Source organism: Aythya marila (assembly GCF_965140915.1).
Source record: "Aythya marila genome assembly, chromosome: 6".
NCBI classification, from domain to species: domain Eukaryota; kingdom Metazoa; phylum Chordata; class Aves; order Anseriformes; family Anatidae; genus Aythya; species Aythya marila.
Window position 1 is genome coordinate 18,376,863 of NC_139047.1, and position 27,626 is coordinate 18,404,488.

Sequence of the window (27,626 nt, forward strand, 5' to 3'; positions counted from 1 at the left end):
TACATTAATACACAGGAGCGACTCAGCCAAATACCCTCGTTAAAATTTAAGTAAGGCTGATCATTCCAGACAACAGGCTGATGATAGACTGCTACTTCTAAAAATTTATCTCACTATTTTTCCCTATTTCTATAGTAAGTGTTATTTAAAAGAAACAATATATGAAATAAAGAAAATTGGACACCCTATAAATAAAACATCCTATATTGTTACCAAGATTATAAAGGAAGGCTAACTCAGAGTTTGAAAAATAATTTAAAACTTTTACAATCTCAAGGATCTTATTTTGCTAGGGAAACATTTAAGTCCTTAACTCTAAAAATCACAAGAGTACAAGAAAATAAATTATCTTTCAGAAAGCTGCACAGAAATGTATACCGTTCAGAACATTCACTGTAGACCCAGAATGTTTTTATAAGTTATTCCTACAGACTTACCACCACATTTCCTCCTGGCCCCTGACTTTGGACAGTTACACCCATCCATTGGTCTTCTTTACTCTCCTTCCCTGGGTCAGCTGCAAAGCATCACAATACACTTTCAAATATTAAGTTAACTTTTTGTCTCTGTAAGGAGCTTCATACAGTACATAAGACAGTCTACAGGTGGCAGTGTCTGCGCATTTTATCACTGACAACATCCGTTTTAAGCACTTCTAGCACATTATGTCCTGTCCCATCAATTTACAAAACATCCAAATCTAGCCAAATTTATGCACCTTATGGTACTTTAGCAATTAAACTACAACTTATTCCAATGCAAAGTAAGTTATGTACAAATCCAGAGAAGTAACTTTCTGACACACTGTCTATGGAAAAGACCCCATCAAATAAGAAAAATCGGACAACTGTTTCAATCCTAAACAGAAGCACTGAAGAACTTACTTTCCTCATCAAATACGACACGAGTGCAGTCTGTATTTGAAGACGTGATGTCACAGCTGTACAGCCCTCCTGTTCTGTTGGCTTGTTGGGATGGAAAGGCTTTTTCCCGAGGAGCTCCAACCAGCAATCTGTAGGGAAAGAGAAATCATTTCAAGGGATCTGCAGAGGCAATATTAGAAAAGAAGGCAGCAGCAGAATCAGGAAAATGTTCTCACCATGTTGCTGGAGGTTTGATGTGCAAACATTTGGAGATAGAGAAAAGGATACAGTGAGTACAACTACTTTCAGACTCTCTTCTAGTTTTACACCAGTCCTGTCCCACCATCCCCCATGAGTATTATAACAAAAATAACCAGTAGACATCTTTATTTGCTCAACAAGAGTTTTCAGCCAAAAAATTAGTACTTCAGGTATTTTTCTTTGATGAACCGCATACATGCAAAGCACAGCAACCTCTCAACTTGCTAACTGAAACTAATAACAACCAACATGCAATAACAGCACAACTTAAGAGAACGTAAAAAAAAAAAATCCCATTCAGCTGAAAAAAAAAATGAGGATCAGAGAACAGTGTATAGATAGGTACAATATAGTAGATACAACATACGGATAGCTGAACTGGAAGCACTCTCTGTGCTTACTAACACTGGTTAAAAAAAAAATCTGAAAGAAGTGATCTCTGCCATTACAGTAGAGGACAGAGCCTGGACTACTGCTGGATCCACAAATTTCAAAGAGGAACTTGGACCCTCTTTAAGACTTAAGCTGTAGAGTTTTGCTCTTGAGAGAGGCGAAGCACACTATTGTACCTCAGAACATTTTTTGTCGTTTTTTAAACTAAAAACAAGATACAGATTTGTTCATATCTAAGTTACACCAATACAAATATTTTTGTTATTATGAAAACATTTACTCAGTGTCACTAAAGTAATAAGACACAAACCAAAATCGATGCATTATGAGAAAACACATTTTTTAAACAGAAAGTTATATGTGTATTGTGAAACAGCCATTTTTTTCCCCCAGTTTTATATAAAAAAAAACCTCCGTAACTTGCCCTCACAAAGATGACCCCCACTTGAATGATGCAATGTCAAGATAAAACACTTGCTTTTGATGGATATACATACAAAATCAGGACACACAGTCTGGATGGATTTTGCTTTAAAGTGCTTCCTTCTTTTCCCCCTACATATGCCTTGCATGTTTTTCAAAGATTTCTTCAGAAATGTAGCATTTATCAGAAGAGTGTTTAATCCAAACAAACACGCTTTTAGAAAGGTCATTAATAACTTCATTTTCTAATTTTGGCAATAGTGCATTCAACTCTAATCTCTTAATTCTTTTGCAAAGAATTAGTTTCTGAGCTATTCCTAATGTGGGAAGAGGTATATTTTCTCCTCAGTTGTTACCCCTATGGGAAGACAGATGACATGGGCTTTTTTTCTTCTCATTTTATATGTTAACAACCAGAAGTTTAAGACAGCAGAGGCACTTATTTCCTAACTCAGAAACTTTTATTATTTCTATTTTTTCTCATTCAAAACCCAGGGAGTAAAATGATGCACTAAATTTCACTCATAGAAATTTGATTAGAAACCTTTTGTTTCAACATCCTCAGCACAACTAAAAACTTTGGTCTTCGGTAATTCAAATATTTCTTTTTATTAAATTCACCAATCTACATACTACTGATGGCAAGAATGCTAGATGAAGAAAATTAATATCCTGCTCCTTCCTATGGGACATCTATTCCTATGGGATAATAGGATATTATAACCTCCCCCTAGCTAAATGATACCTTTTATGACATACCATGACAATAGGACCATAATCTTTATGACAAAGGGAAGACTTGTAGAGGCATCAGGGATAAACGCTTTAGCCAACAGAAGACAAAATGGAAAGATGCCACCTGACAAAAGACAGCCACAACTTGCTACAGCATCTCAGACACCTGTTGAGGTGAACAATGCAATGGTAAAGGGTAAGTGAGAGTAAAGCAATGCTTTAGCCTTTGCTACATATACATGTAAGTGTCAATACGTGATCTCCAAAGGAAACGTTACCTTAGATTTTTCCCTGTGCCCAAACCCGTAAGCCCAAATTTAAATTTTATTATTTTCCACTGTAAAAAAATGTAATTCAAAACACACTAATTTAAAACTCTCCAGTCTTCAAGGAAATTTTGTCAGGAATCCTGTCATTAGTCTTCAAGGCTCACAAAACACAAAAATCTCCAACCCTGCTAGGTACCTCACTGCAAGTCTTTATTCACAAAACAATCCAACAGCAGCACATGCTGTGAAAAAACTCTTGCAAAGTAGTAGATCAATTCAGTTAGATACTGTGGTAAACACTAACATCTATTTTCAAGTAGCAGCTAAAGAGGTATTAAAAGGTGGAGTACCTCATTTGAACTTCTTTGCTTCATACCTGCCCCAAATGCCACAGTAGAGTGGACTAAACCTACACTTCCAGGTTCTGCAAGACAAATTACTGAAGATGAGGATTAGACATTATTATCAATATTATTAGGAAATGTGAGTAAGAAAGTCACATTCATCTAATCTTTCACTGAATAAATCAAGTAAAACATAGAAATCCTTTGTCAAGCATATTTATACTTGTAACCAATAGAGCTGCTGTTCGTCTTTCCTACTGCTCAAGAGTTAATCTGAGGAAAAAAAAAAAAAAAGAACAATTTATTATAGAAATCAAATGACCTAATTTAAAACTAAATGCATGGAAATGAGAAAGTATGCACAAAAGCACAAAGCTAAGGGCATATGACATGGCTCCATACACCTTTGTGATTTTCAGAATGCCATTTGGAGCCCAAATACATCAGATTATGCCGTGCCTGTAAGACCTGTGCTACATGCTCAGCTGAATCCTTCTAGACTGAGGACACATTCCAGTCATTACTGTATTGCTGCTTATTCTGCTCTGTTTTTATAGAAGAATTTTAATAAAGTTTCAGCTTATTGTGCCAAAAAGCAGGTTCAGTTCTTCTGCAGCTATGCACGTTCCATTTTAGCCTTCTCTGTTGCAAGCAAAACCTCTTCTACAAAAGGAAAGAGAGAAGAGGGGGATGAGGAGGTGCCTTCCTAGGTATCACCATCTCCTTACATTAGCAGATAAAACAAGGAAATTAAAGCCAAAGAACTTTGCAGTTGAAGACTGGCAATAGTAAGTTCTTCATTTTTCCCCACCATAATATAATCATAATTCCTTGTATTCATTGTAACTTCTCTGTTATGGTGTGCACAGGCTACACTCAAAACGTTGTAATGCCTGAATGCCCCAAAAGTCAGGCTCTAGAATCCATTATGGTTGAAAGAGTCAGTTGGAGATAAATACCCCCAAGACTCCAGAATATGGGCGTTTTACTGAGTTTTCTATCCCATGGCAGGCTTGTTTTATTACTATGCAGATAAAAGAAGCTCAGCCATACAACATCCTGAATGTAGATGTTTTTCAGCACCAGTTCCTGTTGCAGCCTGAGCTTTTTGGGAGCCAAAAGGCAGACCAAAAAAAAAAGGTCTATTCTTCATGTAAATTACAGAATCAGATGCTTCTTATTACTTTAATCCTGATTTTTTACCATTTATCTTGCTTAAATACAGGCTATAAACTGATTAGATTTTCCATGAGCCAATCAGAGTGCATGAGCATTAAGTGAACTTCTATTAATATTTCATTACGTTACCCCGAATAAAAATGCCACTTCTATAGTTTAAAAGAACTGTCTAACAAGTGACACTGCTGGAAAAATGCAGAATCTCTCACACCCTGGCACAATGCTACAATGCTCTTTAACTCCAATTATACCCCATAATTAAAACACGCACTTTCCAATTTCGAACTAAAATTCTAGTCTCAGACCAAATACATCAGTCCTGTTGCTCTACTGGCTAGAATTAGATTAATTATTGCTTTCTCTTAATTACCTCTATGGAGACAGTGGTAATAACTGAAGTCCCACTGACAATTATGAGCATCTGCTGGCTGCCAGGGACAGATTTACTCCCTTATAATCCTAGATTCGTGGCCAAACTTGAGATAATTGCACAGGTAGAGCTCCAGGCCTGCACATGATGCCAATTAAACTAATTCACCTCAGTGAGAGGTAGTTTTTGCTCAGGTGGGCTGTGCCTGCATCATGCAGATGCTGCATGACCACAACCTGCCACCAGGAAGGACAGGCCTGAGCCCTTGCAGCGGGACCAGCATGGGACCATGGCCCCCAGCAGCATCCCCAACTCACCGCAGCACCCTGCTAACTTGCACCTGGGTGAGACGGCTGTGTCTTCACCAAAAACAGCCCAACAGAGGTATTAAATCCAAAGCAAAATACACCAGAAACAGCTTTCCATTTTAACAAGCAATACAGAATACTAAGCAGTAGGGTGCAGATCCGAAGTCCTCGCAGCTTTCACCAGTAACTTGTGAAGTGCAGTAGCTGCTGTGGCTGCAATATCCTTCTCAGGTAATGAAAACGGCAGTGGGACTTGGAGCAGTCTCTGCTCACAGCTGTCTCAACTCCCTCCAGTACTGCCCATGAAACCACCCCTCACTTACTCCTAAAGGAAAGCTACAGTTAAGGTGAGAAAACCTTATCAAAGGCAACACAGAAGACCTCCAAGCTCCTGCAAATTTTCCTCTCACTCTGCAAGGAATTCTCTTCCTCACTTACAGCCTGGAACTTCCTGAGGACAACGTACAGTTTTCACAACATACTTCAAAGAAGAAAAGCTGTCAGCAATTCATTGCAATACCTCTGGAACAAACACTAACTGAAAAGAAAACAAGTCAAAAGGAAGAAGAACATCTCTCAACATTTTTGGCAAGAAAATCTTATTTATCAAAGGAAGAAGCTTCCATTGAGTAAGTTACATTTTGATTTAAACAAATACAAAAAAATACCATGGTCTACACTGAGCCCAGGTACTCTATCTTCCAAAGCTTTCTTCATTCCTTGAATTCCTTTCTTTTCTGCGGTATCTTCTGCCCCAAACAAGGCACCCCATCTTTGCCATCCTTTCTTTAAAAGTAGTAGCAACACATTAATAGTGCCAGCTCTGAGCTTTAACAGACTGGAGTAGAAATCACTGACAGTGTTTCCTGGGTAACTAACCATTAGCCATTTCAACAAATAGACAGAATAAAATAGTCAGTAGTGTAAGTTATTTCCAATTTTGCAACCTTCATTGAGCACAAATGTCCAATTTAAGGTTGCTATTCTCAGATAACAATGCTGCCACTGCAGACTCTGCTCTTCATTGTGTTTTCAGAAAGACTCCATCAACACAAGGGGGGCGAATCTGGAAAGCGATGAAGCTAAATGCTATGAAACTTCTTCCACTCCTGGCTAGACAGATATACTCCTGCATCCTTTTTCCTCCCACACGCTCTCCCAGAGTTTCATTCTGTTGATCAAAACAAAGAAAGTAAAGTAACAACCACTAACTCATATTTGGATTAAATTTGTGCTACCAAATCACCAGTCACACTGCCTAGATATGTACCCAATATTTAAAACCTCCAGGCAGAGACCACTGCTCTCAATGCAGACATCTGAAGTGCCTTCCACGGGATGGATTTCCAGTATATGAACTTTAGGAAAGAGGAGGATGGAAACACTAAAACACAGAGCGTTTCCACATAACTGAGGCTGGTCAATGGGACAGACACTGCATTTAAATCCAGCTGGCACCACCTCTGCTTTCTGCCTGGATCTGGCTTCTACCAGTAGTTACACAGACAAGGCAGGAGCACCATGGACTCATTAGCACAGAGATTTCCCTCCACATACACAGGCAGTTAATGGGAACTGGAGACGAACCAAGGGACCAAGCTTCTCAAAAAAAAAAAAAAAACACCCCTCCCTGCAAAACGCAGCCAGAAACAGTGTGAGTAGGGAGCTTGTTCGCAATGCTTTTTACAGAGATACCCATCGTTCCCAGGCTGCTATTAACAGCTATTTTAAGTGACGGATGATTCTCTTAATCTGCTACTCCACAGTTACATTTTCCTACTACCAATGCAAAGCCATGGCCAAGGACACCATCAATCTCTGTTGCCCGGAGGCTTGGCATTTAAAGGATTGTGATTTTTGTTTTATTAGTTCAGCCTTTTTCAGGAAGCAGATTACGACAGTAGCTAGGAAAAGAAGCCAAAAGAAGCACAAGGATCAGGGCAAGCTACAAAGCAAAACTGGAACTACAAAGCTACCTGTTGTTCTGGAAAGGCCACTAATTAGTGACTTTCTGAAGCCACATGGAAAAATAAACACTTTCCCCTCACAGTCAAGAACTCAGTCTATATGGATTATTATTTTTTTTTAGCAGATCTCATTTACGTTGGTAGAAGGCTTATTTCCCTAGAAAAAAAATGCAAGAAATGGTCTGTTCTGTTCCAAAGTCCTATTTCAAAATAGTTTTCCATTTTGTACACCACTGTCTTGCTATAACTAGGAGATGCAACACATTCATTATGTCAAATAGCATGTGAAAACTGTATAATAATACATTTTTATAATGTATAACTGTATAATAATGTATAACTGTATAATAATACATTTTAATACAAATTTCTTCCTTACAAACTGTACTTTCCCCCAGATTTGAAAGAATGAACAATGTATCATGCTAGGAATAGACCTGATACCGTAAGTGATACCACAAAACATCGATTAGATTGCTTTATAATTAATCTGTGATAAAATTATAAAAGACATAATGTTAAAAGGGATTTTCACCCACATTTTACGTGGTGGTGGTGCCTGTTACTGCATGAAGTACTCTTAGTAATATGGAGTTTAGCTCAAGAAGTGACAATGTGCTGCTAAAGGAAATGAACTTGCGAGTCAAGGTCCTGGCACTCAGCTCCCAACCCAGCCATTGCTCCCAGCCATCCTGTCCACATCAGGTGCAAATCCATGCAAAACCCACCCTTGTCCACAAGCAGCTACAGTGCACTGAGGTGCCACAGCAGGAAGACAAGCTAGCAAGAGTCGTTACAAGAAAGCAGTACATTCAGAGTCAATTTTCCATCCCTGCTGCTTGCTGCTGTTTCACACACCTTCCCCACGCTGGAATCTGGCTCTTGTGCCAGCTACTACCCAAAAACAGGGCTTCTGGTACAGCACTGCCTGAGCTCCTCCAGCAAAACAGGCTGGTAAAGAAGTGGTTGCTGCTGCTGGGCATGGTCACTCTACAGGCTCCAGTACTCAGGAATTAGTATCTTCTGCAACTGGGCTGCTGGCCATTCGTACCATGTAAAATTTTAGTGTTCAGATTAACACTTCATCTCACTTGTAGGGCTTGTCTTAGTACTGCCACAATATATGCCACCTCCATTTGAGCTTTAAAGAAATGCAAGGAGTATCACATCATTTGCTAGGTACGTGTTTTAGACAGTGAACATGAATATAGAAACAATTGCTCAGACTTTTTTTTTCCCAAAGAACAACCTGAAAGAGCAGTGCTCCCAGTCAGCCTTTGAAGGCAGCGTCTGTTAGAGAGGTAACAACCATAACAGGCATATACTGTTTATCAACATGCCAAGAGCCATTTGAAAAATTGCAGCTTTAATGCAGCGCAGAACAAGTATTTGGATTGTAATATCATTCCTCTACTTATTTCACTGAGTGAAGTGTATCAATTTCATATAAGACCACAGTTAAACCATTAAGAGGCATGAAGAGTACAGTAAGACATCTCACGCTAGAATCCATGGGCTGCAGCTACTACTACTCTCCACGGCCCTCCGTAACATGAAAAGCAGCTACTTCCCAAGCTCACAGAAGCCATCATTCCTTCATCAGTCCATCCACTTTGTAAGGCACTGCTTCCCCTCTTCTCCACCTTCTTCCCTCTCTCCCCCTTAATCATAGCAGGGGGAGCAAGACAGACATAAACCTCTTGCACTAGATACACAACCACAGAAATGGTGATACACGATGCTGGCAGATTCACCATCTGACAAAGTTCTTTGCCTCGTTCGGCAAACACATACCAACCTCATCCATGCGAGACCAAGCCAAGAAGCTGTGCTGAGTTGCACTCTGCTGTCCCAGCTGCCAAAATAAGCCTGAGACACCAGAGGCATACACCTGGGGAGCAGGCTGAAAGGCTCTGTCCACAGCATGCAACCATGTGTCTAGACAAGGCATGTACTTTCTCCATACATAATCCCTCATTAGTATTTCAGAGGATGAGTATACAAACTGCCAGCAAACACAAAGATAGCTGAAAGTCACTTGCACACTAAATCAGCGTTGAAATAACCCCTTCGTCTTAAAACCATCATAGTCCTGTGTTAAATGCATGCAACAGCATCAACAATTTTGTAAGCTTTTCTTCAAACCATGAACTTAATCACAAAAGCAGATGTGTCACTGGGCAAATGTACTGACTGACACATATCCCTCCCCCTTCAAATTAACTGAAAACACAGGCATTCACATCACTTAGAAGAATGTCAATCCAACAAGGTATTTTTTGTAGGAGAACCAAAGTTGTACACCAAAAGGAAATGCCCCAACAGCTGGGACTCTTAAGGAGCCTTTTCTTATGTTACATGCAGATATTGAACCATTGCTCAAATATAGAAATAAATCTTATGTTCACAACAAACTTCTCCCTACACAGATCCGTGGAGAACATTATGTTTTACTACGAGTAGGAGTGTACAAACAGGGAGAATTTCACCAAGCTTGCAAAATCTCAGAACAAGATTTTTCTGTTTGCAAAATAACTTACATTTCAGAATATGCCAAAAAACCCACTGCATTCTCTACAGCTACATAGTGCTCCCCCTCCACATGCACACGTGCCTAGCTTTTACATGCCTCCCCTTACCCTTTTTTTTTTTTTTTCCTATCTTCCACAACTTTCCACTTTCTCACTTGAGAACCTGGAATAATTACTTCTTTCAGGAATTTTTAACACCCTATTTTCTTGCAGGCAGAAAGTTGTGCGAACAGTACTTCAGCTATTAATAGCACTGGATCTGACCTGACATCTAACGAGGATTTTTCTAGGACATGCAGGAATACAGTATGGCTGGGAAAAGAGAAGAAACCTAGCTCTTCAGCAATATTCTGGGGCCAGACTATATAATTATCAAGCATTCTCTATCAGAAAAATAAGCTGAGTGGATGAAGAGTTCACATGGACTTGCACAATTATGCCAGATTGTTAGTAGCTCCTACAACAGTTGGTCACATATGAAAAAATAAGAAACATACAGCAAATTTATTTTAGCATCTTAGCCAAGAAAGTAATGTAGTTTTCACTTAAAGTTGTTTCACACTAAACAAACATGGCCAATTAAATATGATCTGTTTTCATGCACACTGCTAAGCACAGCCCAGAGAACACCAGCAGATTTAACCACTATGCAGTTTCAGCAGCACTAATAACAAAGTGCAAGACTGACTAGCCCTTATGATGCCCTTACAAAACTAATGCAAAAAGAGCTACAAGAAAAGAGGGACCCAGAAAATTCAACTATACACGAGGACAACATGCTTGCTATCAGCAACAGCTGGCTGCCACTTTTGAGCACTTCCAGGATAAACATGCATTTCCCTCAGACCTTTGACCTGGGCATGTGCTGCTGAGCAAACAACCTCAGGCATTACAGGCACCAGTTGTTCCCTGTGTATTTTCAATCCTGTTCTACTTTACTTCTTAAAGACCTATTTTATAGGCCTGGTTTTGAGGAGGGTATCAATGCCAACTGAACCAGGCAGAAGCTAAACACATTTATCTCCATTTGAAAAATTGCCTTGGCAATCTTCACTGAGAAGGAAATGATGGTAAGTGTCTGTCAGAAAGTCTGCCACTCCTATGGACACTATCAGACTATGTCAGCAAACTCAATTAATAAAAATGCTAATAGCTCCTATTTGCTGTTCCTTGTGTCTCAAGGATCCACAAGGATCTTTGAAAGGAGAAAACAAATGCAAAGATGAAAACAGCTGAAAAGTAACCTAGAATTAGCAAAATCCAGCATAGGATCCATAGATATTACCCTGGAGGGGCTCGAGAACGTTTTTATGCTGTAGATTGCATCTAGACAGCGAGCATACCGTGAACCACCCTTGCTTCTATTCATGACCCTGGGGAACTTCTCCCTTCCAAACACAGTCGTAACATCCTCACGCACATTATTACAACTGCTTAAAGCAAATCAGTATTAGAAAATGACATTTTTAGATACAGTTCTGTATCAGGAAACAAGAAAAACAGCCAACACTCCAACAGAGCCAAACACGGCCAGGCCATACGAGCAAATGCTCCCAACAAATCTCAATTTGAGAAACAGTATTTTATACCCTCTACTATCATTTCAAAGCCATACAAAATCTACTGTCTAGTACTTCATAGGGGAATACATCTGGCCTGATCTTTAAACTAAAAGAAGGTAACTACAGCTCTTTTTTTTTCCCCCAATGCAATAGCTTTGGAATTCTCAAAATAGTCCTAACACATGCAATACTCTAGATATCTTAGAGCCAAGGATAAAAGAATACAGTGTATTTGATACTAAAGTCACAAAGGGAGCTTCATTAACCTATGTTTCAGTTCACTTATGTTTAATATACTACTTTTCTTAAAAATGGAAGTAGAACTTCTTTCCCCGCATTCACTTTTGGTTTTCTAGGTTATTATTCTCCTGACATTACTTTCAAAGCAGCAACTTGCTTTTATGTATCTCAGTCAACAATATATAATACTAATAAATACTTCCAGACCACTTTGTATACTTTTTTTCAAATATTCCTGTCTTTTACCGTAACCTACCATTCCTAAATACCACTATGAGGTGTTAATTTTCTATCTACATTTCACAGTACAGACCACCACGTACTCATTCAGTAATATGGATTTTTGCTTGTTTTTAAACAGGCATTTGCCTGATAGCAATAAAAAATAAAAAAAAATAAAAATAAAAAAAGCTGTATTTCAACCTTCCAGCTCACAGCTAATATAACTACACAGCGCTCACTTAAATGTGCCTGTTGCAGGACTCCTGGGAAGCCTGCTCCAACCCCGCGTGCCCTAGAACAGAGCAGCACACAGTAAGACAGGCCTCGTGTCATGCATGCTACATACTTCAGATATTTGAATGGCACCCTCCTACACTCTCCATCTTGGTAACATTCTGTATCCCTTGCTTCATACCCTTATGGAGCCCATGGGGTCATGTTTTAAGTCTGAAGAGCACCAGAAACGTTCCTGTGCCATTCAGTCAGTAAGACCAGGACAGCAACAAGCTTCAAGCAGCTGTTTGCCAGCTGAAGGCTTCAAGATGCCAGTGCTGAACAGAGCCTCAATTCTTCACCCAGCATCAGCCTGCAGCTGGCAAGCAGGGCAGTGCAGGCAGGCAGCACGCATGCCCTGGCACCCCACACTTCACTGCAGGCTCCAGGTGGATGGAGGGAACTGCAGCAAAAAACGCTTCTCCACCTCACTCCCACCTCCTGTTTTAGAGACAAATATTAAAATACATTTCAGCCCATTCATTGCTGTACTCAAGCTGACCTGTATGCCAGATATGACAAATTCTCCTCAACACACCATACTTAAACAACGTGAAGTTTTACAACTCCTTTTCACAATGGAATATTTCATGGACAGTTTCACTGAAGACTAATTCAGATGTGCACAAACAGGCATGACTACTTTGAGCTTAGCCTGAAAAGCACGGGAAGAGTATTAAGTTTTTCCAACTGTGAGCCCTCCCCCAGCACTTTTCTGCCCATTTTTCAGACATAATTAAGCAGTTTTGTCAGGACCCTTAGCCTCTGCTCAAGAACAAGACAACTTGTCAAGGAGAATGCTTTTCTTTGTCCTTAACTCTCATGTTGTGCAGCTCATTAGTTTTCATTCAGATTAGTGAAGAGAAAAGCCTTCTCCTCCTTCCCGAGATCAAGGTCTGCCCCTGCTCATACTGTGTTGTACAGTACAAGTCTAACCTTGCTAGTTTTAGAGGATGTAAGATTAACTTTTCAATCCTGTTCCTGCGATGTATCTGATACTTTGGCTGCAAGACAGTTCTCTCTGCTAGCGTGTGTTCATCAGGGTTGACTTATACCTTAATTATTTAATATGAACTATTTGGTATATTCAATCCTCTGAGAACGGGGCGAGTACAACAGACCTGGACCAGAGGAGCTTAAAGTGATTTTGGTTAATTGAGCCATTACTTCTATTTTAATGTTCTTGCAAGGGCTTGGCAAGTCTGCATTTGACACTGAGTGACAGCTTACAGAATGCTCTTCTCTTTCCAAACACACAGCCTGAGAAGAGATTAATTTGTGCTTCCACAGATTCACATTCATCCCATTCACACTTATTAAGATACTTAAATATAAGGAAAGTATAAATCAAAATGCTTCTAAGCCTGTCATGACCACCACCCTATGTATTTTATGCGTAAGCAACCCCACCAAACCAAAGAGATGGTACCTCTTACATTAGAAACTGATTCATCAGTCTCAGCAAAGGCAAAAACTTAAAGCTATGAAACCAAGAAGTTGTACCAGGTACATGCATCTAACAGGAAGAGCACAACAATTTTATGAGCTTTAATTGAAACTGATTGCCTAGGCTGTTTCTCAAAGCTGGAGTCCGAACAGAAGGTTTTTTATCACAGCAGACAAAAGTCATATGCTACAGTCCTTACTCACAGAAGGCTTACACTTGCAGACCAATTAATTACTATTTTGCTAATTTTTAATAGTTATCAGTGTAACAGAAGTATCTACCATATAGAGCTGAGTTAGATCCTTATGCACTTCTAGGTGACCATAAAAAACAACTTTTTTTTTTTTTTAAGAGCTATATGACCTCCCAAAAAAAACAAATTTCTCAAAGGGACGGAGGACTGGAAAAAGAGTTTTGCCGTTTACCACTTCAGAAGGCTGGCTCTACACTATGAACATCTGTCATGCCAGTCAACACCACAGAGAAGTTGAATCTGCCAATGCACACAGCTGACGGAAGAGGACTGTATTGTGGCTTATCTTCCCCGACACAGCCTTTTCAGAGCCACCTGGACTGAACTGTGGCAGAAGCACACTTCTGCTGTGACCCATGCCTTGCAGGCAGGACGTAGCAGTGCAGCTACAGGAGCACAACTTCCCAGCGTGGGCCGTCTGTACCACAGTTGTGCTGGCAAAGCCTCACGTCCACCTACAACACCAGGTGGGGGACAAGAGAAAACAAACAAAAACCACTGGAAATAACATAATCATACAGACCACAATATCCTATAGACACAACTCGCATCAAGCTCACTTCTGTTGTTCAGGAAAAGGGGTTTTGCCAGAGAAGCAAAGGAAATTCCTTGACTAGGGTGACCTGCCCTCTCTGAACAGCTGTGTCGGAAGGCTAAAGCTTCTGTACAGCAGCCTCTGCGGGGAGCTCCTTGCCATGCCAGGCACTTCTGTGCCCTACAGCTCTGCCCCGCCACAGGCAAGACGAAGGCCAGACCTGCTGCCAGACAGTGAAAATTACATGATAGTCTCCTATCATTTATAAACCTGACCACAAAACCTGTCAGCTGTATCTCTGCCACAGATAACCCACAGAATAACTCAAACTTAGCACAGGAAAAAAATCTTTATTTCTTCAATAATAAATCTTCAAGTTCAATAACAAAGCAATTTATTTTTTTTTTTTTGTATAAACAGAAGCTCTAAAGACCAGCACTATTAAGGCCTTTAAATCCTGAAGATGCAAATATACAGCATGATTAATTTAGGTCACCTGAACTTTGAATCACTCTACAATAGCTCTGCAAGCAGGAACTGTCATTTTCCACTGCAGACCGGCATAATCCAGCTCTTTTGTTGCTCAACCAAAGTGAGTATAAGCTCACTGTGTTGTCTGAGGACTCAGACAACACAGAAACACTGGCTAAATGCCACTGAGGATGCACTGCAGCAGTACAGCAATGTCAGCAGCCTTGCTGACCAAAGGCAACTTTGTTTTATGTTGCTATAATGGCTCACAGTGGAGATACGCACTATCAGCAAAACCTGCCATGAGTAAAAATTCCAGTAAGACACTGCAACTTTTAAGGCTTTATAGATGCTAATGGTTAGCACAGGTTTGGCATAAAGTGCCTATCCACAACTGTCAGCCACACAGCTTTTCTTCTGGTAAGATCCTGAACATCTACTACCATAGCCTCACCCTTTATTGCCTCAAACAGAAAGAAGCCTACATGAATTCAGCTTTGAAATGCTATTCAAAATAATATCGTAATTAATTATAAGTTATACACAAATGTGTGGGGCTTTTGTTCAAATTCAAGAGATTTTCTTACCTTTTTGGGTAGATTTTCTAATCTTTTTGGTTACAATCTTAAAAGATTATAATCTTAAAATCTTAAAAGATTATAACCAAAAAGGACTGAAAAAGACCTGTGGGGTATCTTAAATGGCTCATGTATGCACACGTAATATTTATATACAAATACACATATACATATGGTAGCCAACGTATATACTAAGTATATTTTACCAATGCTTGATACCCTCACATTCTCCATCACAGAACTGCTTAAGCTTGAACCATATTACTCTTACGGCTACACCATCCCTGAGTCTCAGGACCCTTACAAACCTCCTTCCAGTCTGCAGACCGTAAGACACTGCTGTGTCACTACCACCCCTCAGAAGCATAACTCCTGTATTTTTGTTATACTGACGTATTAAAAACAGAACAATCTCATGCAGGGAGCCCAGCTTTTTTACAGCTCCATTAGCTCCTTAAAGCTCCATAGCCTTTTCTGCTATCAGATTCATCACGTTTGACAGTAGACCAGAACTATGCACAGCATGCCAGGCAGGCTGCCCTCAGTCCCTCAAACAGTAACATTAATGGTCCCCAAATGCATATTAAGATTGCATTCAGCACTCTTCCACACCCACATGCTATTAGCAGTCCACTTTCAGTTACTGTGAATTAGTAAAGTTTTTCTCCTCTTCAGCTGATGAACTTGCCAACTTTTCTCACCTGAAAACATTCACACAGAAAAATAAAATCCTGTTACCAATCCACAGTCTCACATAAAGTACCATTTACAAGTAAATTCAAAACAGTTCTCAAGAATTCATCTCCCATGCTATGGGGAGTTAAGCAATAACTCATTAGTAAACACAGCATTAGTATCTAACACTGACAAATACAAAAATTACCATTCAAAGTTTATATGTAATCTGTAGTCTCCTGTGACTTCAGAAAAAAAAAGTGATCAAAAGCAAGTACGTTTAATAACAGGCTATTTCGGAGTGATCAAAAGCAAGTACGTTTATTAACAGGCTATTTCGGCCCTACCTTTATTTGTCACACTTCCTCGGCATTCTCCACCCTCATCCTTACCAAGCAGTTTCATAATGCTTAACACTGAATTATCCAGTCTGAGGCAGAAGGAGAGAACCATCTCACTTAAGAGTCACTTCAGTGAGGCGAGAGACAAATTAAAGATCATTCAGCTTGTTTTACCAAATCTCGTTCCCTGTCAGTGACTAAAACATCCCTTGAACAGAATCACATTATTTCACCTTTTCTCCTTTGTTTTCCCAAGGACTTACTGGTTGTGCACATATCAGTTATAACTTGTGTCTCATTTCATAAAGTTGGGGTTGGCAGGGTGGTTTTCCGGGGGGGGGGGGGTTGAGGAGGGAGGGGGACTGGGGTTCCCTTCCACATGAGAACCTGAGTATCACTTTCAATTAAGTTTCAGTGATGAAATGGGTTTCGGGTATTCTAGCGACAACAACAGTGCCTGCACTCAAACTGTAGCTGAGCTTTAAAGTTAGCCATCCCCTAGTCGAGATGTCATGGTGAAATAATTACTTCTGTCAGTCTTGAGAGAGTTCCTGTAGTTACAAATAATGGGCAGCATACAGGGACTACGCACTTTTCCAAGTATGAGACCTCAACATGATCTCCATTCTCATAACTTTGCCTAATACCTGGACAGCAGACCGCTTGTTCCACCTATAAACAGCCAAGCTATTTAGAAACTAGTATCTGCGGAACACGCCAAACGAATTGTTTAATATTAATGTCACTCATTTGTAAATCACATCATCACTTACAAACATGAAGCCTAATATGGAAACCTTCACTTCATGTTTCTCCATTAAAACTCCCATTTTATTTCACAAGATGTAACAGAGTGAGCTTAACATGCCTATATCCATACAAAAGATAGTGACAGTCCAGCACATTTAATATCTTATTCTCTTTCAGCCACATTACTACTACCCCTACTCCAGAAAAATGATGCTATGATGCTCGAAGTGACTGTGACATGGCTGTGCTATGTAAAAGAACTGAACACAGGTTTTCCAAGCAGCTACACGGGGCAGCACTCAAATGCTTTATGTTAAAATACACAGAAGAAATTTTTTAAAAATAGCCAAGACATCTCATACTAAGAGCCATGCATCATAAAACATTTTCTCTAGTCTGGTTTTTCCTCTATTTGAGAACCCTGCCTCTCATGAAAGCCTGGATTCAGAAAGCCATGTCAACACAGATAGCATCTGGCTCTGCTCTGTACTCAGGCTCGGACTGCCTGAGGAAGCACTCGCTGTACATACAATACACAACTTTCATGCTAACAATCTCTGAGGCATTTCAGTCAAACACTACAAACCAGTTTGAATACTGTGACTGCTCTTGTATTTCTACTGACTAATTGGCTTTCCGTCTCTGCATAGTCTGACGCACTCATTCTATCAGCATTTGACAACATAATGGCAAACTAACAACCTTCAGGCACTGCTTTCTTAGTAGAATGAAATGAGACCAATGCACACGTAATCCTGCCAAGAATTAAGACAAGGGCAAGACAAGGGCCTCTAGAAAGTAACTCTCAGATCCGTATTTGATTCTTCAGGCTATACCATTGAGTCACGTTGCATACCAGACATAAGATGGAACCTGTGATTTATACTCCTTTTCACACTGTAATTTCTATGAAACCATAAAAAACGCAAGCCTAAGCAAAACAGGTCCAAAGAACTTTTAACAACGTTTATCTGTTAACTTTATCGAATATACGATTTCTTCTCAGCTTCCTTCTTCCGTACACTCGATCTACATCAACGGGCTCATCTTCCCTTAAATCAAAAATAAGCGCTTGGGGAAGAGACATTCGTTTCCTAACAATACCTTACACAAGACACACTCTATCCAGCACTAGTGTACAGGACAAGGTTGCTCAGTTACAACCACGAAAAGCAAGGAACCCTAACTCTTCCCGACGATGCACAAAGGAGCCTTGCTCTGTTTTCTGCATTTCGCAGAGGGGCTCCTGGCTGTCCCCTCGCCCCGCCAGCAGCGGTTTGTGCCCTCCCGCTCCGCCTCCCACCTGCCCGCTCCGCAGCGGGGGCGCCCGAGGCCGAGATCCGCCCGGGCCCGGGGCACAGCCGCCGCCACGCACGGTCCCCGCCGGGATTTTTGCTCCTCTGCCCCCGCCGAGCCCCCCTCGCTGCCCCCGGGCGCTCGGCGGCAGGTGCCGCCCGTGCCCCCCGTCCCTCCCCCGAAGCCCCCCGCGTGCCGCCGGGCGGGGGCTGCGTCCCGGGCATCTCCCCAGCGTGGAACGGACGAGGACCCTGCGGGAGCACTTACAGCCGTCTCTCCTGCGGCTGCAGCTGCCGGTGCATGGCCAGGGAGAAGCCGAAGAGGCTGCCCGGCTCTCCGCGCCGCACGATCACGCGCTCCGTGTCCAGGTTGAAGGCGCCGGCCAGCCCCGGCAGGAGGGGCAGGTACAAGAGGAGCGCGGCCGCCATCTGCGCCTGCCGGGCACGGGAACGCCGATCCGCCGATCCGCCGAGCGCCGCCGCTCCCCCGCTGCGCCCCGCCGGCCCCGAGCCCGCCCCGCCCCGCCCCGCCCCGCCCGGCCCGGCCCCCGCGCGGTGGCTCCCGCCGAGCAGCCCCGCGCCTCCGCAGCGGGGGCGGCACAAAATGTCCGCCGGCCCCCGCCCCGGGCGGCACGGCACGGCACGGCACAGGGCGCCGCCCCCAGCCCCTGCTCCTGGGAGGTTGAAGCGGAAAAGAAAAGCGGGCTGCGGGCACGGGGCCGGGGCCGCGGGGCTAAGAGCAAAGGTGCCGGGCGGTGAGCACCTGCAGCCCGCCTTCCCCCAGGGGCCGCCGGCCAGCGCTGCGCTGCGCTCCGCCGTCCCCAAACGGCACCGCGCGGGGGAAAGAGGCAGCGAGCTCGGACGTGTGTTGGCCAGGCTCTTTAGACAGCACGTGGGGACGCGCTTCTTTAAACCTCACTCCTTTACAGCCTTTCCTATCCTTAAACGGGTACCTCACCCTTACGCTTCAAGTGTTTGAAAACAGTACGGGGTTTGGGATGCCCTGTTTTATCTCATGCTCTCACCCTAGTTCCAAAATGTAACCTCACTTGTGCAGGTGGACCTCAGTGCACTTCATCCACCCAAGAGAGGGGTTTAATGTGTTTGTAACCGGGTCTAGTTTTAGTGATCTGGTTTAGGGAAGTGAACACAGCTCTTAAAACCTTTCACCTGGCAAGCAGCATAACAATACTTTTTTTCTTTTTTCCCACCCGTATCTGAGATAGGAGAAGAGAAGCTTTTTTCCCCACAAGATTCCAGAAAAATAATAATAGAGATTTGAGCAGTCACCCAGTGATATTCTAAATAATTTCTTCTGGAACAATACCACGCTCCCGGGGAGTTAATCCAGGCTACTTTTTCCAAAGTAATTATTCTAGGATAACTCCATGTATAGACAAGTCTTTGGCTCAAGACCAAAACACCCTTGATCAAAAGAGAGGAGAAAACACACCAGAAATGTGCATCTAATGTGGAAACAAAGCATGTTGTTAACTTGGGCTCTGTGATATTTACTGCTATTAGGAACCTTCCCGGCTTGCTCCTGCCTCAATCATTCCAAGTCTTAATCTGGTGTTCAATCACTTTGCAGGCACTGCCGTGGCAGCAAACTGTACTGGCAGGAACACTGCCCTACAGCTTCACTGAAGGCTCATAGAGGGAAGGGCCCCAGTCTAATTACAATAAAGTAGGCTTACTAAAATCCGTGTATTTCACAGTAATTAGTAAAGATTTGAAAACAAGTCTTTTAAAACAGTGTTGATGTCTGTACCAAAATCTTAGCAATGGGCCCTGCAGGACTATTTAAACTTGCATGCTATAATACTCTAGAAGTAGCTATAGTTACTGTAAAAGTAATACTTGTACTCAGTAACTCCTGTTAGGAGTCACAGTACTTCCATGCTGTATCCTGAGCCACATGAGTTACTCTGGCACATGAGGTTCATCTGACATCTGCCGCTCCCTCCCACCAGTGCTGTCTGGGCATGTTTTACCTGTTTGTTGTTACCCATTGATGTTTCCCTTCAGCAATGTCTTTCTCATCTCTAGATGCACTAACACACATTCCAAGACATAGTTATATTAAAGCCTGTCTCAAGTGACCACAACAGGAACAACAAAAATAGACTTCATACAGGGTAGAGCAGAAGTACGCACAAACAGCTTAGAGTTACCTTGGATGGTATCTCATTATTTTGTACTATTTTAATTTGCTGCATGTGAGGAGAGGAAAAAAAAAAATGTTTGAAAAATGTCTATTTCCTTCCTTTGCCCTTCCTCAAAAAAAAAAAAAAAAATGCTGTGGATTATAAATAACTAACACATACCTCAGCAATTCCTTCATGCCATCTCTGGATAAAGGAGGGCCAACAGTAGGCATGATAACCAATTAAACATGACCACTCTGCTATGCATAACATGGCAATTCTAAGAAAGGAAATGGCCAGATCAAAGCTGAGTAGCTGAGTGTCTTTTTTGTTATCTATATGTAATATAGATATAACAACTGCTTTGCTATAGACAAGTTTTAAGTTCAGGCAACAAGCTGCCTGCTTATTAATGGTGGGTTGGTACACAGCCAAAGGTGTTCTCCTGCTATGCCTACATATTGAGAAAGCCTTAGTGCCAGCAATACTTTCCTCCTCCATACAATTGTGTAGTTAATTAAAAAGGAAAAAAATATTTTCAGGAAAATAGAGGTGGGATGGAAAAACTAGTGCTTGGCAAGACATTTTAGGCTTTCCCTAAAAGGAGGGCAAGGAAAAATGCTTTATATTTCTGAACTTTTATCATTTATATGAACAACACATATTATGCAAAGAAAAATAGAGCTTGTGGAATCTCAGCTGTGAAGCTTTAATGCAGCACATCAAATGGTCCTGAAAAAATGAAATACGTGAACATCTCCTTCACATTTCAGTATAAAAAAAAAATGCTTGATTTTATAATTGATGCAATTCCAGACAAGAAAAATTGATACAGGCCAAAGAGGTTTGGCTTATTGTGCAAGTTCTAAAGCTATAAAGTTCTTTCAGTTTGGAAACTGAAACTAGATTTAAGAGTTAATAGCCCAAAATCAACCTTCTGGATGATTTCTCCTGCATGCAGTACACACACACTGTGTAAAACCACTCTGTTCTCTAAATTATTTACTTTTACTGAACGGATGCATCTCAACAGCTACAGTAAACACTTGAATTTTTATGCAGCCAGGCTATTTTTGCTCGTATATCCTCTATGGCTGTTATGGTTCTGTGTTAACAACGATGTTAGCACTAGCAAACAGCAGTACAGGAGATAAAGGTGCTTACAGCACTAGGGGAGATAAACTACTCAATACCATATAAACAAAATGTTTTTCTCTTGAGTAGTCTAAAAACCAGAATGTTTAGGTAGTTATATTTACACACTTGGTATTAGCTATTGTACAGATCTGATTCACATCATATTTTCTATAGGTAACTGAAGATAGTAAAAGAATAGATTTAGACAATCTTTCTAAAAAGATTCCTAATACACTTTTTTTTATTATTATCAGATGAACATCAATTCCTGATTAAGATGTTGCTATGTTTTTAAAACTTGTATTTTTTTTCAACATCTAAAATAACTATAGACATAATTCTGCCATTCTATACTTGTTTGCAAAGTGGAAATATACTGCTTCTGTAGATAAATTGTTTAGAATTTGACATATTTCCTATGTAAAGTTTTTAAATTTGGACTTTTATCATTGTGTCATGGTTCTAACATCACATTCATAAATAGTAAATGAAGTGTTACACAAATAAGTGAGTCAAAAGAAAAAATTCTGTCCGGACCCCAATTTTTGACTAACTCTGCAGCCTGTGTTACATAGCAGGTCTTTAAGCCTTTTACTAGACGAGGATATTTTTCCACCCAAGATGTCAGGTACATTCCTTAAGTAGTTTCAGTATGACCAGCCCGAACTGTTTGGAGAGTAAACATCTTTGTAAACATACCAAGAGGAACCTTCTGCCCGTAGCTAGGCAGAGATCAGAGAAATCCCAGTGACAAATGGGAATTAAATAACCATAGTTTGGATTGCTGTGGAGAGAATTAAGAATGTTCCTTCAAAATTACTGATAACTGAAGCATAAAGCCACAGTCATCTTGAACATATCCCTATATTCTATAATTCATTGGCCACACTGGGGGAAGGGGCGGGGGGAGGCTTACATGGCAGCATAAGGGCAGTCTAGGCTTAAACATCCTTATACACAATATGGACTCTTTGAGGAGGAAAATAGAAGCTTTACTAACAAGATATTCACAGGATCTCCCTGGAGACTCTTGCCAGGAACTCGGGAAGTAAAATGAGTCTTCATGGGACACATTTTAACTCCATCAAGAGCCAAAAAAAAAAAAAAAAAAAATCATTACTCAGGACAAAACGCTTTTGTTCTCCTACCATACACAGACTCTGACTAAAGGGTCTTTAGCCATCACCCAAAGCACAACTCCACCCAACCTTGACAGCACCTACCTCTAAGAGCTGCACTGGGTGCTGGACACACAGGACACGACCTTGGACAAAGTCTGCAAAGAACAAGACCAGGAATTACAGTCACTTGAGGTATCTGGTCTCTAGGTCACTCTCCAGCCTATTGTAATAGCACTGTGTAGCTGAGACCCCTTGCACCAAACTGGAGGAGGCAGCTGCTTGTTCATTACCACACTTGTTACAACTGCTCCCCATCAGGTCCTGGATCAGACCCAGCTGTGAGGGCAGCCAGCTGGCTGCTCAGCATCCACACAGGAGGTAAAGCCCAGTCAGAATTTGCACACAGGTTTCTAGTGGTTGTTAAAAACCATAGAAAAGAAATGGGGGAAGAAAATGCATCTCATCAGTTTGAGATTCTGATCAGAAATCTGATTTATTTTTTTTTTTAAAAGAGAATCAATTTTATATTTTTTTTCCCTGTCTGTAACAATTTTACAGTTGATTATACAGCCAACATATTCACATGTGCTGACCAAACTGCATATGCCACTGATTCATCAGGAGCGGTGTTCAAGGCATGTTCAAACACAGCTTTCAGACCATTGGAGGCAAAGCCAAGAGAGGTTGCTTCTCTGGATAAGGTCTAGAGCTGCAGCCTCTACTTTCTTTACTAATTAAAAAAGACTTAAGTAGAAATCTAACAAACGTATTTACTTTTCTCTTTAGATTAACACCCTGATTTCTGATGGACAACCTGAACAATCAGCTGGAACTGAGCACTGCAGTCCTTTTTATTTTTATTTTTTACTTCCTTCGGATCACCATTTTAAAATACTTTTCTGAACAATATCTAGTTTTTATTAATCTTAGTCTTTTAAATCCATATATAATGAACATGAACAATTAATGGAATAAATCAAATCTTTTGCTATGTTAAGTCTCAGTTAATGACATGCTCTCTGATGTTGCAAATTTCAATTATTCGGAGACTGTAGAAAAATCCTAAATAAAGTCTGTGAAAGTTCAGTCCATTCAGATTTGGGCTACTGTCTCAGTGGAAATGGGGTCATTCTCTCCCTGCTTCACCTGTGTGTGAACAGCAGTTATGTGAAGGTTGAGGACACACTGTAGTTCTCAAACTCCCTGCTGAGCAATGCAATCTTCAGTTTCTGGAGCTTCATATGTTACTAAACAGAAGTGTTACAAAACAGAAGCAAAGGAATCTTTTACCATCATGCCAATCTACCCGTGGTGCTATTTAATATGCAAAAACTTTCTCTCTCTCATTTAGTCCAACAAATTAATAAATTAGGAAAAAAAATCAACAAATTAAGATCTGTTATCCAAGGAAGAATTTTTAAAAATACCAGTTATTTATCAAATCACAAAATGTGTACCTCCACCAAAGGAAGAAGACTGAGGATTGTCTATGCATGCAGTAATTTCCAATTAACTGCTTCTGTTTAATTATTAAACAACAAAGCTAAGCTTAAGAGGAAGAACATTTTTTTTCTTCCGGAATAAGACTGCATACACATGGAGTTAATCAGGACCAATTTCATGTTTAAACAAGCACTACAGATGTATTCATGCAAAAAAAAAAAAAAAAAAAAAAAGTTCCTCTGCAATTCCAGTTATATTCAATGAAAAGATTCATTACATGATGCTGCCATGACCAGGCAGGCTTAGTGAGCAAATCGCAAATTTAATCAGTTTGGCAATGGGTTTTATGGAAGCTGTTGTGTTGGCTTGACTAATATCAAGTGATTTCCTCTTTTGTTCATTCGTTGCAAACAACTAAAAGCAGGAGCTAGGAAGGAAAGGTCATTTATTAATTATGGAAGTGTATTTTTTTTTTATTTTATTGAAAAGGTTTCAAATGTAAGGTTTTGAATAAATTTTTGCATATTCATTTTTCTCACTCCTTTTTATGCTTTTAAATTTCAAGTGTAGAAAAAGCAAAAAAAAAAAAAAAAAAAAAAAAAGCAAAACACCTAGTGCCCTCAAGGTGATCAAGATTTAAGGTGCAGAGTTTTAAACAATTACTCCAGTAGTATGAAAAATTGGCAAAGGATTTGTGGCACAAACATATTTCCAGATTTCTTTACAGTATAATTCCTCTGATACTTATTTTCAGACCACCATCTGTTTGGTCAGCCTCTCCAGATCAATTCTTCCATGGGAAGTTTTCTGAGAGTTCTAACAAGCAGGTTTTGAATGTTCCTTCAGTATTCTCATTTAAACAAACCCAGAGTTATTTTATGTGATAAGAGGAACCATTGAAAAAATACACATTATAACTACTACAGATATTTTCTTCATCTGTAATTAATAGTCGCTCTCTCTGCCTTGTATGCTTAAACTCTTCTAACACCAGCAGCCTCAAAGAGAACACCCAAAACCTAGCAGAGCTCATTCTGTGCATCTGGGAACATGAACAACATAGAAAGTTAAGACAATACAGTCAGGGGATAGGTTCTTTCAGTTTTCACAAGGGCTATACTGTTCCTGTCATTTCTTGCATGACACACACACGTTGCTTTTTTTTTTTTTTAAACCTGTGCGTGTGTGCTTTTAGTACATACCAGACAGAATGTTTTCTAGCATACAAACAGGTCAACTTTGTGAATTTCTCACCACATTCAGTGAAACGCGTGCATCAGCTCCTATTACCCAATTCTTTCTAAATTCAAACAGCATTTCCAAGGATCAAGGTTCACTTTTAAGCAATTCAACAACTTAACTGGCAGTTAGATCAAGGCATGGGTATTTGCTTGTTGAGTGCAAATAAATGTAAACTGACCCATTTTTACTGTGGATCTATTCTTCACATTAACCAAGTAAAATGTAGTTATTCTGCAGTAATAATAAGTTTTCTTTGTTCTGTAAGGAAAACAATCTGAAAGCATTTTCATTATTTCCCTTCAAGGTAGCAGCATTAAAATCTCCACAGTGAAAGACTGATGATCTACTTAAGGACAGAAGAGTGACCCAGTATCATGAAGGAAAGCTGCAGATGAACCCACAGACAGACCCCATTTCTGGGTTCTCCTTCCTCTGCCTCATGTAAAAGCCCAGTGTAAATCTGAAAATCACTAAGTTCACTTTTGCACAACCATCAGATGCTGTTCTGGGATAACCAAAACATATATGCATTTGGCTGACAGTCCCCATCCTCTGAGTAACATGCTATATTGGGGGGGGGGAGGGGGAAGTGTTGTTGTAGTTGTTGTTGTAGATAACCATTGTAATGCCCCTGATGGTGCTCTGACCCCTTGGGAATTTTTAACTATGGGTTATTTTAACTATGTGTTACTGCTGTACCTAACAGAGAGTAAGATTTTGATGTAAAAAAATAATCCTTATGTTCCACTGTACTTTGTTTTCACATAGTATTTTAAGATTCCAGCAGTTCTCTCTGTTCCACTCCCAATTTCAACACGTCACTTCTAAGCCCTTTGTCGCCCCTGGAGCTGACTGACCATTGTTGGAAAAATGAGTTGATCTGTCTGTAGTTGGGGAACTACAACCACCAGATCTGCCAGGTGAGCAGAAAATCTAGAAAATAAATTTGTTCAGATGCATGTCCTGCAGACAATAAACAGCAAACAGCAGATGATACAAGTGCTTGCTGACCAGCTGCACAGGGCAATCACCATGCAGTGGGATAAGGTCGTGGTACAAGCCTGCGCCTGTCAGTGTTAACTGCAAGCCCTTCAGATCCTGTGTTCCCAAGGCTGCATGCCAAGTTTATTTCAGCCTCAGGATGCCAAAGTGGCAGCTGCTTTAGGAGGGAGAAATCAGGGTATCAATCTTAGGGGAAAAGTTTGCATCACTCAACAATCTGGTGTCAGAAAAAGACACCCTTACAGGAGGCAGTTAATTTGCAGACATGCGTAACCATTAACCGCCATGAAGAATCTCAGGTATGGATAAAGCACAGGAGTTGTTTAAGTTAATTAGAAAGGCTTCCCTAGATTTGTAGGCTACATATTAGCCATATGTAGAAGCCAAAACATTGTGAAGTACAAACATCATAATACTGTAGATAATGAAAGTTGACATACCTATGAAATTCTAGCCCTGCAGCATTATGTAGTCTTAACATCAAACTGACACACTGCTTAGCAGCAGCTCTGCTATTTCTCTGTAAGTGTATTACAGGCTTAGTAATGGTGGCTACATGGCTTTATTCCAATTTTTATTTCATTGTAATAGAAAATATATTTATGGTTTACTTCAATTTGTGTTACCTTTTTGCTTTTTTGCTATCACAAGTTTATGAGAAGGAATGCTGTGTATTTGTGTTTCAGGATATTCATTCCATTATTTTGTAATTACCGCTGTGTGTACATAATCTTAAATTGATCTGCTATCTTAAACTGCTGTGTCCTGCTCCCTATCTGCATGTAGTCTGTTGCTATTTGAGGTACAAAGGAGAAAAAGTGGTACATCCCAGTCCACTTGGAGAGTTATTTTAATGCATGCTTGATTTGTCAAATACCTGAATTCTTTCATCTCCTGGGGATATCACACAATATATTGAAATAACCTGAGTACCTAAAAACAGTCTGACTATGACTACATGTATCTCTATAGATATCACAGTGAGCCTGCATTCCAGTATGTCAAGCTAGGCCAAGAAGGTATGTTAGATATCTTCACCATACCACAGACTTGCCCTCTGTGCATCCCTCAGAAGCTTTTCCCTACTATGCAGGCCGAAGGTGCTTTTGCATAAGGAGTAAGGGAATATACTGGCAGCTGCAGGTCACTGGTGTGCCCCGGATGCAGTGAGACTGAGGAGGCTGCCATGGCTCGTCACATTTCCTGACATTTTACTGTATCCAACACTTCCTCACCCTTTGTTGGGCAA

General features: G+C 40.7%; 2 protein-coding genes across 15 annotated transcripts in view; one reads left to right on the top strand and one right to left on the bottom strand.

Annotated features, from left to right (window-relative positions):
- Nucleotides 1–18,793, bottom strand: part of ITGA6 (integrin subunit alpha 6) — a 43,077-nt gene extending 24,284 nt beyond the window's left edge. For 2 of the 3 annotated variants that reach the window (XM_082763510.1, XM_082763508.1), the window contains exons 1-3: nucleotides 18,554–18,793; nucleotides 885–1,012; nucleotides 438–517 (exon numbers count right to left, since the gene is read on the bottom strand). In XM_082763510.1, the coding sequence (XP_082619636.1) occupies nucleotides 438–517; nucleotides 885–1,012; nucleotides 18,554–18,714 (369 nt within the window). In that variant the 5' untranslated portion in view covers nucleotides 18,715–18,793. The remainder of the gene's footprint in view (nucleotides 1–437; nucleotides 518–884; nucleotides 1,013–18,553) is intronic. The other variant, XM_082763509.1, reaches the window with a different exon arrangement.
- The window catches only part of LOC309879621 (uncharacterized protein), a 56,578-nt gene extending 30,685 nt beyond the window's left edge, over nucleotides 1–25,893 (top strand). For 2 of the 12 annotated variants that reach the window (XR_014317798.1, XR_014317801.1), the window contains 3 exons: nucleotides 5,586–5,774; nucleotides 9,857–10,713; nucleotides 13,740–16,525. Coding sequence is in view for 1 of the 12 variants with exons in the window: in XM_082763512.1 (XP_082619638.1) it covers nucleotides 5,586–5,774; nucleotides 9,857–9,911 (244 nt within the window). In the remaining 11 variants the exon portion in view is untranslated. Of the gene's footprint in view, nucleotides 1–5,585; nucleotides 5,775–6,181; nucleotides 7,332–9,856; nucleotides 11,887–13,739; nucleotides 16,526–23,476; nucleotides 23,757–25,679 lie in introns of those variants that run through there. The other 10 variants (XR_014317800.1, XR_014317803.1, XR_014317795.1 and 7 more) reach the window with 9 other exon arrangements.
- The last annotated feature ends 1,733 nt before the right edge of the window (nucleotides 25,894–27,626 follow it).